The following is a 15,177-nucleotide window of genomic DNA, read 5'->3' on the forward strand; positions in this document are numbered from 1 at the left end:
CATTAAATGTCAACTTCTTTCAAATCACACAGGTCTCCTTTAAGTTAAATTTAAGAATTTAAACTCAAGAATACAAAAATGCAGTCTCTAAACTAATCTGATTCTGCAGTTGCATGGTTTATTTTCAACCAATTTTTGGTCAAAAAGCAATTTCTGAAAAATAAATTTAAATTTATGAAAATAATACAGGAGAAACCACCATATGTTTTCTGTTTGAAAGCTGGAAGCAAGCACTAATTCTAGCAAAGTGATTGCAGTGTTCATCCAATCAGATGTAGGAAAGGTTTATATTGGTGCCTCAGTGAGGGAGAATACTTGACACACTCTGTTCTTTAAAATGATGTCCTGTGAATGTGTTATACAGCCTTGACAGACCACAATAACAGGAAATCCAGTTTTCATTCTTCATTCTCCATTCTTTCACCCCTTGTCTATACTTGCTGTTGACAGTATGAGACATCAGTATAAACTACAGAGTCTCTACTGTGTTTAACTGCAGTTGGCCTGCAGGAGGAGCTTCTGGGAGCTGAACGCACAGCTGCATAGATGACTGCACCTCCAAATGCAAATATTGTAGACTTGTTCAGACAGTTTGGACACAGAGACAAATATATCCATTACGTTAATATCTGTCACTGGGTGCTGGTGACTGAGGCACACACTGTGAATTATATTAAAGAAAATGTATCACCTGATTGCCTTCAGGGGATCCATCGTGGGATCTGGATAGTGCTGAAAAAAGGGACAGCTATTATCATTGCTAGTTACTGTGAACAGAACAGCTGAGAGTCACAGAGTGTCCTGGCTGCACTGACTGAGACTCTGGTTGCTGGACGACAGAGTCACTGATCATCTTTGCACCTTAAGAAAGAAACCAAATCAACTGTGATCATTTACATTATGTTCACATTCAGCTGAATTTATCACTGCTTCTGTGATAAAGTACATAGAATAAATACCTTTCAGCCTCAAAAAGGTTCCTTGTCCAAACTGAACCTTGTTTAAATTGATCACTCCACAGTAGTATGTGCCAACATCTTCCCACTTTGTTGCAGATATGCTCAGATGACTGCTGATGCTGTCAGATTTTACAGAATAAAAGTGATGAAATTGGTCGCCAAATGTTGTCTGATTATAAAAAGTACCGGTTGAGGCCACTAGCTGTAGTCTCCTGCTAGTCGTCAGTTTGTACCACACTCTGGTTCTTACAGAACTATGAATGCGACATGTAATAGAAACTGCTTCTCCAAGTGCTTCTGATTGGAAAGGAACAGGTTGAAAGACGTCACTTAGCTGTGCCTCACCTAAAACAAATCAAATAAACATGAATGTGTCTAAATTACAGTCACTTTTGTGCGCACATAAAACAATCTCACAAGTAGATTTTTTTGTTACTTACACACAGACCAGAGCAGTAAAACATTTAGCAGGCTCAGCAACAACTTCTCTGCTGGTGGCTCCATCTTCTCCACAGCAGTTCTGACTTGTGACAGTGGCAGCAGTCTAAACAGATTCACCATGCAGGACACATCCATGTCACATCTGTCAGGTTTCTGATTGGTTCATCATATTCATCTTGGTTTACCTGATTGGCTGCTTAATAAATCCAATATGTACACTGAATGCTACAGGAACTCTGCTGGATGCCTTTATGGCAGAAACACAGAAGGTATACTGGCTGTAGGCTCAGCTCTTTCTCTTCTTGTAAATATACAGTTTAACAGGAAGGGGAAGAGGTGGCAAGAAACCGTGTCCTGTTCATACTGATATCTATGTAAAGAAGGGACTAGGAACCATGGTCTTTTAGTCCCAACTATGGTCAAGCTTCAAAAACACTTGATCCAACACTTCTCATAATGCAACTCAATAGCATCTTTTGTTTAGACCCTCCCTTCCTGGTAAACACCTACAGCCTTTAAACTCCATGCAACCAGTTGTAACTGTCTGTTAAAAAACTGATTAGTAGATTAGGTGATTAACATAAAATACCATTTGTTGATCCTTTTGCTAATATTTTTGGGTTTTGGACCATTGGTTGGACAAAACAAACAATTTAAAGATGAAGATTTATTTTTCAATCTGCATGTCAGAGATACAGAAAATGTAGTAACATTATAAATCAGTACTTTTCACTCCCGGTCTCATGAGCCCTGGTGTTATTTCTTGATTACGTGACTAAATATAATAGTCACCTGACTGGCAGCACAGGTAACAAACCAACTTCAGAGACATCCTACTTGAAACCACAGAGACAAAGAAGACATGAGAGAGTTTGAGATCTCTTCTCTTTACTATCAACTGCAAAGAAGTTACAAAAAGCCTCTTACACCTCTGTTTTTGTGGCAACATGTACAACAAACAACCTTCAAAGAATGTTCTGTGATGCCTTTAGACTTGCGTATTTTACATGTGATGTCAAAGATGCAGGGCTGGTTAGAAATGCGGAAACTATTCGAATAGCTAACCCACGAACACCTCAGAGGTGTGAGTGTACTTCTTTTAAATTTGGCAACGAAGAGTACAGTAACAGTGGAAATCAGCAAGTTGTAAGGCAAGATGTAAGTTTCACAACTCACATCACTTCTAAGAAACCTTCTGACAGAAGACAGGTGTTTTGTTTATGAAAGAGCTCAGTTCATTGCAGACTTTCAAAGTATTTGATGAAATGTAAGTGAAATCATTTTGACAGAAGTGTTTGTGTTTCAGGAGAACTCACGTTACCCTGATAAACAGTTGTCTTTGTACACAGAATCAAAGTACAGATGAAACATGTTGGCTCTACTGCTTTACAGTGGAGTACACACATTCACACCAGCGGTCGTCCTGCTGTCTTCTTGATCTTTTGGCCTTGTGATCCCTTAAAGCAGCATAATGAAGGCAACTGTTAACAAAATATATGGTTAATTACTATAATATAACATATAGCTCACAAGGCATGTGTAAGAACCTGTCATGGTGAAACAAACTACATCATGCACTCAAATAAATAATTTGTGTGCACTAATTAACAGAGCATAACAACCAATTAAAACTACTAACAACCAAAGCTGACCAACAGCAGCAACAAAGGCTAGCAGAGAAAGAAAAATAAAGATGTTGCTGTGCTGTTAAAAATTCTTAATTGTTCAATAGAACATGGTGCTTACCTCTGCATTAGGAGTAGACGTCGCTGAAAATGTTGAGTCTGGTTGTGACACATGAAATAAAAAGTCAGTTTTATTCAAATGAAATGTGTCCTCATTACCTCAGTACTTCATTAATATTACAAGTACCTTTACATTGGCAGTTTCTCTTCATTATGCACACTGTGAGAGCCGGTAAAACAACCAGGACAGTGGTGAACACCAAAGCTCCACTCAAGAAATGCACCAAGGGAAGAAGGTCCACCTCATCTGTAGACATTACAGAGCTTTTAGCTTTTTTTCTCATGTATATCATAATGGTCTGGAGCTTTTCAAGTCTACCTTAAAACAGAACTGACATGCCCATATAGTATGTACAATAAAAGGGTTGTAAATAGTCCACCTCTCCATACAGGCCACAAAAAGATTTCAGTGTAAGTAAAGGGGGCCAAATCCACAGTTCTTTGACCTGTGTAAAAATTCATTCTTAAGTTCAGGTGATGCTAATATGAGGCTCTCAGCAGTCTGAGTTAGTCAAAACAAGTGTTTATCTTCCATATGCAATACTCACATGCCAGTTTAAAGAGTTGTTGATCCTCAACCCGTTTATCTTCCAGCGTTAGTCTTTTTTTGTGATTGAATCACCACAAAAAGCATCCCTTGCTTAGCTGTGGTGAATGGATACTTCTTGGCAGTCAAATGTATATTTGTTGCCAGTGATAAACCTGTATTTAACTGCCAAGATGAAGATACCAACTTGATTTGTTTAAATTCTGAAACATTGAAGCCTCATATTAACTTTGGCTGAACTTTGAAAGCATATTTGTGCACAACAAAGACTGTTGATTTTATTCTCCATCTCTTACAGTGGTGTTGCTTTAGGAAGCAGGTGCTTCATGGTTGATAAAGACAGAAGGAATAATTATAGCAACCGTTCATTCTTACTGGCATGTGAGTATTGTATTAAGATAGAAAATCTGGACCTATTCTTTAAGGAGTTCTCTCTATTTAACAAATGAGACGACCTCTTCTTGATTGTTATTTACGCTCAAAGTCCAGCTTGGTCTTATTTCCAAACAGTATCTGTCCACATGAGGCGACAGCACAGTAGTAAGTCCCAGCATGAGAAAGATTCAGACTCTTCATTGGTAGACACAGGTGTGTGATTGTGTGTTGTTGTTCCTCTCACACTGATCATTCCTGCCTCCATGTGTGTAAATGATTCCTGGATGAGATTCTTGAGAGTTTTTGAACCAGTAAACACTGGTTCAAAAACTCTCCATCATCACAGGTCCCAGTGTGTACTGTACAGTTCAGACTCACAGAGCCTCCTGGCTGGATGCTCTCAGATGCCGACTGATGGACCGAAGCTTGGATGTTCAAACCTGAACCCTTTACATTGAGAGTAGTGCCCTCTACAAATTCAAAGTCATATAAATTGCTACTGACGCAGTAGTAAGTAGCTGAGTCTGAAATGCGCAAACCTGAGATCATCAGGTGATGGGTATTGTTTTCAATATCCAATGAGAAACGTGGATTGTCCTTGAATTCATCATGAAAAGAGTTAACTTTGTTATGCCTGTAGAACGTAGTCACCAGCTTTGGTTTCTGTCCCGGAGTTTGCTTATACCAGTAAAGCATCACTCCAACGTTATCTCGACAAAAGCATTGCAAAGTCACATGTTCCCCAACATTAGCTGGTTCAAAACGTGTAGATGGTTGTTTTAAAGATGTCATATGAGCTGAGGAGAAAGTGAAGAGACAAAGGAAATACACAAGTCATTTAATGCTAGTATGTAATTATTTGTATTGCAGAATGCATAAAAATATGTTACAATCATATGGTTACACTTAAAAGCAAAAAGGCAAATCACAACTTACCTGAATTCACCACAAACAGACAAAGCAAAGTATGGAGGTGTCATCGTGCTTCAAATGCTGTGATAAATGAATTGAATCTCTTAACGTTCTCAGCTCTTCAGAGAGATGACTGTGTTTGATTGGCCAATCAGAAGTTCTAGTTTGGAAAGAGTGCTCAGTGCCCCTTGCCCTGATAATTTTGGTCCTTGAGAAGAGCTTTATCAGCAACAACATGACTCTTCAGCCTCAAATTATATTTACAAAGAATTACTGGAAAAGAAAAGACTTGTGTAGTTTATACATAACATACATCTGTCTGTCTGTCTGTCTGTCCATATGTATGTGGGTTTGTGAATTCCATATCTCGAGGACCGTTCATCCGATTTACTTCATACCTGGCAGGTGGATTGCTGGGGAAATGAGGAAGTGCAATGTCGATGTGTGAAGTTGTCTGGATGAGTGGTTCTTGAGAAGTATATAAAAATACACCATAAATAATGTTGATAACATTGATTTGCTTCTTCTTCTGCCCATGGAGTCAACAAGCTTAAATACAGTGCCACTCTGCCATTGCAACCCACATTGTGGTCGGGGGTGGGTTTACATCCATAGTGACTAAAACTACGATAGAGAAGGAATTGGAAAAGTTTAGAGTTAAGCTCTATTCCCATTACTCACATGCAGGAACTTTGTATGTATGTTCAAGACATAGTGCATGATGTCTCACGCATGTTTTGAACGGGCACTACAGTTCATCTGATCAACTTCAGCTCAACTCAAAATTGTAGTCTCCAGATATTCTGCATGTGAGGCGTTTAGGAAGCATCGGTAAATTGTAGCATCTACTGATAGCCCGCATGTGAGGCATTCATGGAAATGGGTAAATTATAGCATCTACCGATAGCCTGCATCTCCGGCGTTTAGAGAGCATTGGTAAATTGTAGCATCTACCAATAGTGTGCATGAGAGGAGTTTATATATAATAATAATGTGGGGATTTTTACAATTTGTGTGGTCCTGACAGGTGGTCAGAAAACACACCTGTAACATCATCTTATTCAACAGTAAGAGGCACCATGGAGTGGTGCAACTGGGTACTACAACAAATCTACAGTATCTTTTCTGACAGTTACACTGCACGTCCCTAATCTTCTACGTTGTCAGTGAATATATTTTTAATTTCCATTAATTTATTAATGGAAATTAACCAATAACCAATTAATCACTGACATCACTGTTCCAACTAGTCCAACATACCAAGAAAGTAAACTTAAGTGTTATACATTTTGGTAACAAATGAAAGACCTCAAGATCACATTCAACATCTTAACTCTGCTGACCACTATAAGAACTCCATCTTCAAGCTATGTTACACACCAGGGTTTACTGTATATGTACGCATGATTTGACTCAGTCAAATGAAAAAGAACAACTAAGATTAAAAAAATACACAAAGATAAACTTGTCCAATTTGTGATTAATAACAAAACTGTCAGCTGACCTAATGATTAGAAAACCCTGCAAAGAGACCATGCTGATTTGTTGACAGATGACTGTTGATGTAACACTTGAGTGTTTTTTCTGTGTGAACTCTCTGAAGGTTCCTACCACTTACTGAACCTGGAGACAATATAATAGCTGAGTTGTTCCACACTTTATAATACATACTAGGAACTAAAACAATAAGTGTTAGGTGTTGTCATGGTCAATTAGAGAAAGCTTCACTCTGAGGAGAACTTCAGTTAACATAAGATGATACTCTACTCTCACTTTTACAATGTTAACCATTCAGTCCTTTTGTGTTGCAGCATGTTATCTGCATTTGAAACATGACCCTCATTTCAGCCAGTGGCCTTTCAAAATGGCTTTTTACTCTTGCCATTTGTCTCAGCTTGTATACGCTGTGGTTTAGAGACCACAGGCCAGTCTTCCTGTGTTCAAGCTAGGGGTTATGTTTCCACCAGTGGAAACATCCTCACAGTAGTTCACGCCTTAGTCACAAAAGTCAAAACAAGAGTGAAATGCAGAGAGCTGGCTAGTTTGAAAGGTACTACCTGCACTTATGTTTCTGGTCAGAAGAATCTATTAATAGGTCAGAGGGGATTTTTTAGCATGCTTTGTGTACTGTCTGTATCTAATGCTGCATATCACAGCTTACTTTAACAGGGGGTAGTTTTCCATAGACTAGTTTGTGTTGTACATTTTGCCTTTTCTGTTTCATGTATTTTGTGAGGGTTACAGCTTCTAGTGGAAATGACAGAGAGAAGCTGTGCTCTCTTTTTTCCCTCTGCAATGCAAAATGCTGAATATTATTCTTTTAGTTATTTGTGGATGAGCATTGTAACGTTGTAACTAGCTAATGTTAATCATGCATCACCACAAACTTTTTTCCTGCTGTCATAATCATTAGCTTTTATTTTGTTTTGCCTACTGCTGCATATTAAAAGGCCAGAATGACTTCTGATAATCCATATACCTCGCTGACCTTTTTATTGGAACGACTTTATACCAAAGAAATAGTCCCCATGAAAAGTGCTCACAGTGAGGTCCATGGATTATTCTGAGTGACAACAACACTGTTTTTGCTGTTGAGTTTTTCAAAATTCATTGTTCAAAGGTAATTTAATTTCATTCTGTCTTTCACTGACTTTTGACTTTTGTAGTGACAGTCACCGAGTCGTATTAGCAGCCTTGGACCTGAAACATGCTCCATGCAAGTACATGAATGCAAAGTTTTGAACTACACAAGACTGATTTCATGCTTGCTTCTTGCTGTTGCGTTCTGGAGTAACAAAATGCTTGCATAAGCTGCAGTTTGAGTGTTGCAGCTAGAGTCACTATAGCATGAAACAACAAGAGAAGGCAGACCTCTCCCACTCAAAACAATGAGCTATTCAAAGTTAGCACATCACATTTTCTGTGCTTTTTCTTTCTTCAGTGTTTGTTTGTTTACTACTGTGGTCATGGAAATGCTCTGATTAGCTTTAACCAGCCTATATCGCCTCCTTGACAACGGAGATGGATCACCTCCTGCACCTAGAGTATGTTCACCAGGGTTGCATGTTTGTGGCGGCTGTGCCCGGCAATTTGTGTTTATACACCTGTGTGGAGAATGTTTGTGGCCTTAATGCAGCAGTCACTGGATTCATGCAAGACCCAAGTTTTGATAACTGAACCAGGCCTGCAATTAACGATTTGCATTATTTAATATGTAATGGAAAAATGAAAAATGCTTGTCATAATTTCTTAGAGTCCAAAGTGACATTGTCAAATGTCTTGTTTTGTTCAATCAACAGTCCAAAATCCAAAGGTATTCAGTTTACTATCATGTATGACAAAAATCCTCACATCTGAGAAGAGGCGCCAACCAGTAAATTTTTTCTTTTTTTTATCATTTTTCCTTTAAAAAATTATAAACAATTAACCGATTATCGAAATAGATACTGATTAATTTTCTGTTAAACGATGAATCGAGTAATCATTGCTTTAATCACAGTCATGACAAAGTACTGACCTGTTCATATTTCACAATAACACAATAAAGAGCTCTTTGGTCATATTTTAAACTTTTTTTAATAAAAAGGCATGAGAGGAATAACATGTTATATAATAGCAAGGATCTCTTTAGTCTTCATTCTCTCTGGTTTGTCCGCCTTCTCCAGATGAAACGTCTTGGTTCTGTTGTACCTGATGTCAGAGTAAACTACAGAGTCTCCACTGTATTTCACTGTAGCTCGCCTGGAGGAGAGGCTTCTGGGTGCCGAACACACAGATGCATATATAACTGCCTGACAAGTCTGTTTGAAACAAAATTTCCAAAAATGAAGACTCAGAAAGATGTCGTGCAAATCAAACAGAAAGATTATATGTAGCTAACATATTACTCTGTTAGTGCTCGTACCTGATTGCCTTCAGAAGATCCATCATTAGCCTCTAAAGAAACAAAGATAATTACTGTCAATTCCAGTTACAGCCGAATGTAACACAATGTGGATTTGATTCCGCTGCAGATATACAGCTGATCAATACAATGCATCGTCTAAAATACCTGTGGGATCTTTCCTCCGACTTCTGCAAAGTGCCCATATAAGAATAAAAGTCACAATCCCAAGACTGACGTTTGACAGCAACAGCACAATAACAGTTGGACTCAGTTCAGCTGGTTTGGTGATGGCTGTGTCCCCTTTTAACAGAAGATGATAACAAAAGTGCTTAATTTAGATTTTTATATACAAATAACTGCCAGTGCAATATTCACTATTTGACAAAGAAACATATGTATTATGTATTACATTTGGACATATAATCACAACTGATTGGACCAAATTAAAGTAGAATACCTTCCATGGTTGGCCAGTCACTGTATTGGGCAGTATATGATATTTTAATGGTCAGTTCACCCAAGTGACGCACAAAAAAATCCCTGTAATATTCATATTGGATGATCCTGCAGCTCATGATTAATGTTCAATGCCAACTCTCATTGTTGGTGCAGGAAGTAGTGTGCCCTTATGTAGTGAGGAGGAAAGTAAAGATTTGGTGACTGTCATGCAGGAGACCATCGTTCGCATTCTGTCACACAACTACATTTAACATTTTTCTTTTTTGTGAACTGAAACCACAATCTTTTCTTAATCTTAACCACATGTTTTAGTTGCATAACCCTAACCAAACCATAACCATCTTTCCCTAATGTTAACTATATTGTAGTTGTCATACACAGACATTGTAGAAAGCAAAAATTGGAGTTGGACATCGAAAAAAAGTTGGCATTGAAAGTGCAGACGTACTCTGGTAGTTTTGCAGAACCACCCAATATTGGGTTTCTCATCTGGCTGTAGGGTTGAATACAGTGTAAGTGAATTTGTTTGTGGGGCTCAAAGCACTGTCAATTCCACAAATGTGAACTGAAAAACACTTATACATGTTATTTACTATTTCACATTTTGGACAAAGACTCTACTCTTATATAACTGTTCTCTTACTGTTAATATTAATCCTGGTCCCATTTCCAAACAGTACTTCTCCACATGAAGTCACGGCACAGTAGTAGGTTCCTGCATCATCAGAGCTGAGGTTCCTCATGAGAAGGTTGTACACACAGGTAGCTTCTCCAGAGCCAGTCTCAGTACTCTGGCAGGTGTCATTTTTATTTCCAGAGGAGTAAATCATCTCAAGAGCAGAATAATCAGAGTTTTTCAGCCACAAGACGCGAGTGTGTTCTGCTGCACAGCGGTCAGTGTGAACAGAACAGCTGAGAGTCACAGAGTGTCCTGGCTGCACTGACTGAGACTCTGCTTGCTGGACGACAGAGTCACTGATCATCTTTGCACCTTAAGAAAGAAACCAAATCAACTGTGATAATTTGTGTTATGTTCACATTCAGCTGAATTTATCGCTGCTTCTGTGATAAAGTACAGAGAATAAATACCTTTCAGCATCAAAAAGGTTCCTGGTCCAAACTGAACATCATTTAAATTCATCACTCCACAGTAGTATGTGCCAACATCTTCCCACTTTGTTGCAGATATGCTCAGATTACTGCTGATGCTGTTAAATTTGACTGAATAATGGTGACGAAATTCATCAGCAAAGACATTACGATAGTAGTGAGAATCAAATGCTGTCACAAGCTGCAGTCTCTTCCCTGTAGTCAGTTTGTACCACACTCTTTTTTTCATTTCACTCTTTATGTGACATTCAATAGTAGCTGAGTCTCCGAGCTTCACTGTCTGGAAAGAAACAGGCTGAGAGATTTCACTTAACTGCACCACACCTGAAATAAACAGAATATCATCAGCTCTGTGTGTGAAGACTCTCATGAAAACATTCCACAAGTGGATATTTGTTACTTACACAAAGAGCAGAGCAGGAAAACATTTACAGAGTACATCATCATCTTGTCAGCTTCAGCCTACTGAAGGAACAGCAGACTTACCAGATTTATCAACACTGACTTGTCCTAGATTCCACCACATCTGTCAGATCTGACTGACTCATCATCCTCACCTTGCAGAGCATGATTGGCTGGTTCACAGTGAAGCAAAAAAACCCTTCATCATGGACTGTTATGAAGTGTCACTGTCTGCAGAGTTATAAATTGTTTGAAGATTTGCTGTCATACTGTCACTTAACTTGCTCTCTGTGTACAGATGATAAGAGTCTACATTTCATAGACAGTGAACCTCAAAGCACTACATGAATTGAAACCCTTTATGTAACAGCAGCTGTATTATGGTACTTGGTTTCACCAACCTAAACAAGGTTAGCCAAGTGATGAGCTACAACATAAACTAAAAAAACACAGAGACCCTATTCCTGGAAAGGCATGTTTCTGCTGAATTTTTAAAACAACACTGTAGGCACCACAAACTAAACTCCTGTCACTCTCATTATATTGTGTGGAGGCAGAAATCTCAGAGACAAACATCTCAAAACATGAAACTATCTACATGACAAGATTCCATCAGAGGTAAACAAGGTTGGCGTGTAGCTGTGGGTAGGCCTGGGCCCACCCACTTGGCACTCAGGCCCACCCAATGAGAAGGCTTCCTTTCTTGCCAGATCATAGCAGTCAGTGAATACTATTTCAATTTGAAATGTGACTATGCGACCAATAAAATTAAAACTAGGGCTGTAGTCAACCACAGAAAATCTTAGTTGACTGAAATCGTACATAATCTTCAACTAATCGATTAGTCGTGGGGGGGGCTAACCCATTTTTGCTAACTTTGGAGCTAACCCCCTTCACTTTTCCAGCAGTTGGGGAAATAACAGTCGTGACTTTTCTTGGTCTTGAGAAGCTGCAGCATTTATTAACTGACACACTGTAGTCTGTACTGTACATTTACTGCCAGACTGATAACTTACTATTAACATTTTCCTCTGCTGCGCTCGCATTCACCGTCACTTTTTAGCTGCTTGCTGTTTCCCACCTGCTATGCACACATATTAAGCAGTGTCCTATTCCTTAATGGAGCTACGCTACCAAGAGTATCTCAGGCAACAGCACAGAGGTTGACTCATGTATTGGAACAGTGGTGCACTGAGGCTCCCAAAGGCTTGATTTCTGAATGAATGGATATTTGGCGTTATTTTTGGCATTAAAAATTTTTTTTTGGCCTAGCGGGAGTTCTCATTGTTATAATTATAGGAGAAACACTGATTCAGTAAACATTCAAAACATTCAGTAAATGCTCAGTAAACGTTGAGTACAGTTAAACCTAGCAGTCTCCATTAGGTTGGGCAAGTTCACTGCCGCAATACCCGTTTTCACAGGTAATTTGTTAGTCTGTCCCTCCCACCGCAGGAAATAATGGATTAATCCTGGAAGGCTACTGATGTAACACTTTTCTCTTATGAAAGTAACAGCGATCATTTGACCAATGACAATTTGGTTAGATGAGAGCATATCGACCAACTGTCATGTGGGAGTGTAACAGGAATAGACCCAAATGCAGAGATTGAAAAGTAGGGTTGCAGGGTTGACGAAAAACTTCTTTATTCTTGCGGTGGTCAAGGACAGCACAGGACAAAACAGAACCAAACAGAACGACTTGACAAGACAGAACAGACGATCTAACAAAGACTCAACTGAAAACCAGACCTTAAATACAAACTAAACTCATCAGGGAATGGGGAACACGTGACTAGACACAAGGGCAGGCTGGGAGTGATTGGCGGAGGGAAACACAGGCAGCAGGACAGGGCTGACGAGACTGATACAGGGCAGATGTGAGGAAGACACATGAACACAGGAGGAGAAAACACAGGGAAACCAGAAAACCGAAAACACAATAAGCACAGTCCAACCAATAAAGGCAACCCAAATGCCAGAAAGTCCCTCAAAAAGTTCAACACAAAACAGAAAAAGTCTGTGAGCATCCTGTGCATTGCACAGAGAAGCCTAATTTCCACTAGCTAGCTGCTTAAAATGTAATGTAGTGATTTAATGTAACTGCTTTGTATGGTGAAACAAAGCAGTTTGCTTAAATTTGTCACAAAAAGACATGAGGAGGAGGAGGAAGAGACTAATCCTGCGCCAGTTCTTCCTCTACAAGTGCCAACCAACGACAGGTACGTAGCTGCTAATTCAGCCCTTGATGGGGAAATATATATATATATATACATATATATAAACATAGCACAAATGGTGCCTCATATTTACATGTACAAAGTGCATTTCAGAGCACATTATTAAGAAACTGAGGAGGACCATGACAACTGCATGTACACTAAAATAAATATCAAAAATGCACAAAATAAATAAGGCCACAAAATTAGATATTTTCACTTATACACTTATATCGCTCCATCAAAGCTAAAACAGCCAGAATGTACATTAGCTTCTTTCCCAAGCCATAAAACTCATGAACAGCCAAGCACCTTAAACCTGTGTGCATTTAAAATCTACCTTTTAAATGGGGTTTCTGTCCCTTTTTATCCTCAATGTACAAAAATCCACATTTTAGATACTATGGGTCATATTTGCGCTTTGCCATCTTGCCTCTGAACATCAACACAAACTTAAAGTGAATGTCTTTAACCATCAAATGATGGTTACCATGGCTATGGCGCTAGACTGCTGCATGTCTCTGACGCATGCCTGTCAAAGTCCAACATCAGATGTGCATTAAATATTATTTATTTATTTATTTTTGACCAACTGTCCATGACCCACGCAGAACAGGTCCGTGACCTACTTTTGGGTCGCAACCCACCAGTTGAGAATCACTGCCTTAGACCACATTTAACTTACAATGTACAAATCAATTTTAGTTTAAAATAGGCACAATTTATCTATTTTATTGCTCATGATGACCAGAACAGGCACATATATTATAAGATAAAGATAAACAAAAAAAATCCCCAAATATATAAATATATCCCACAATAAAAATATAAATATATATATATAAATATATTTAAAGTTAAAATAAGCAATTATTGTTACATCTGTTATGAGTCAAAATTTACCGCATATACTTGCCTATGAAAAAAGGGGAAAAGTCAATTTAATTTCCCGAAACAACACTTTATTTTGGTCAATCACATAGCAAGACTTATAAACAAGTGTCATCTCCAGCAAGGTGTGTGTGTGTGTGGGGGGGGGGGGGGGGGGGGCTTATGTAGCTGTCGTGCCTGGCTATGTTAAAGTGTCATTGTTAAAGTTACTGAGCATGTGTATGGTGCACCTCTATCCATACGCTTGATTAATGATGCTATTGCATATGTGAGCTGTGTGTGTGTGTGAATATGTGGCTCCTGTGCCAGGCTATGCGATATTGCTAATGTTTGTCTTGGTTTCTTTAACATTACCTCCGATGATGTATAAGGCTTGTATGATTAAACTGGTGCATTCAGGCAAATGTAGTTGCAATGGCCTATTTTGGTTACCATATGTGTTTCAGAACCAATTGGTCTTGGAAAGTCTAGGCCCACCTGTTTTTCTCTGTGCCCACCCACACTGTGATTTCTGCCTACGCTACTGAAACAAGGTAACATGCTTTTTGCAATCTGTGGTGAAATACTGCAGTGAAGCCAGTCTACTTAATGGTGAGGCAACCTTCATGGGGTGAGTGGTCAGCCCTCATTGTATTCAATTAAAGCTCTGTTTATACACCTTATTTCCTATCCCAGTTCTCTTGTATCAAGCTTCCTGGCCTCTGTTGTGCTTTATTGAACCAGAGCACTCCTAAGTTTTTCTATACTCTAAAACAAAAGTCACTTCCTCCCAGACCCCTCAGAGGCCCTCTCACATGGAAACCACAGAGCATTTTAAATGAGTGGCACAGAATTTTTTTCAGCTTACTGATTTCATATAATGCATTGAATGTAAAAAAAAAAAAAAAAAAGAAAACCCTCTCTTAGCTTTATTCTAAGAAGTTTTTCCCCATCCCGTCAGATCATATTGTTCTTACAACACTGGCAGATAATATTCATAGATACTGGGTGCACACAAACACACATATACATTGAGGTCCTGCACTTGACCTCAATACCTTTAACCTTGTCAGAAAACACTACTCTCAGCTAGTATGCACATGCATTATTACTGACTGCTGAAATCACTACAATAGCAGAACTTGTATTTGAAAAAGTGTGTTTAATGGATTTTTTGCAAGGTAAGGCTTTACACTGATCATGAGATGAAATGTTTACAAACATGGTTGAGGACAAGCACAAGTATAATTTG

At 38.8% G+C, this 15,177-nt stretch overlaps 1 protein-coding gene, 1 pseudogene and 1 gene segment (V, D, J or C); all 3 read right to left on the reverse strand.

Moving 5' to 3' along the window:
• LOC137174336 (immunoglobulin kappa chain variable 12-41-like) lies at window positions 1-1,625 on the reverse strand. The segment is given in 3 exon segments: window positions 1-861; window positions 960-1,304; window positions 1,400-1,625. Coding segments are annotated over 3 exon segments (582 nt in total).
• Window positions 1,626-4,160: 2,535 nt separating this feature from the next.
• LOC137175153 (immunoglobulin kappa light chain-like) lies at window positions 4,161-4,763 on the reverse strand (annotated as a pseudogene).
• A 3,821-nt stretch (window positions 4,764-8,584) lies between these two features.
• LOC137175154 (uncharacterized) lies at window positions 8,585-10,881 on the reverse strand. The gene is made up of 6 exons (XM_067580865.1): window positions 10,839-10,881; window positions 10,414-10,758; window positions 9,968-10,315; window positions 9,031-9,165; window positions 8,884-8,915; window positions 8,585-8,779 (listed from the first exon to the last, which is right to left on the reverse strand). Exons 1-6 carry the CDS (start codon window positions 10,879-10,881, stop codon window positions 8,585-8,587), a joined length of 1,098 nt encoding a protein of 365 aa, XP_067436966.1.
• Window positions 10,882-15,177: the final 4,296 nt, after the last annotated feature.

The sequence above is a fragment of the Thunnus thynnus genome, chromosome 22, assembly GCF_963924715.1.
Source record: "Thunnus thynnus chromosome 22, fThuThy2.1, whole genome shotgun sequence".
NCBI lineage: Eukaryota > Metazoa > Chordata > Actinopteri > Scombriformes > Scombridae > Thunnus > Thunnus thynnus.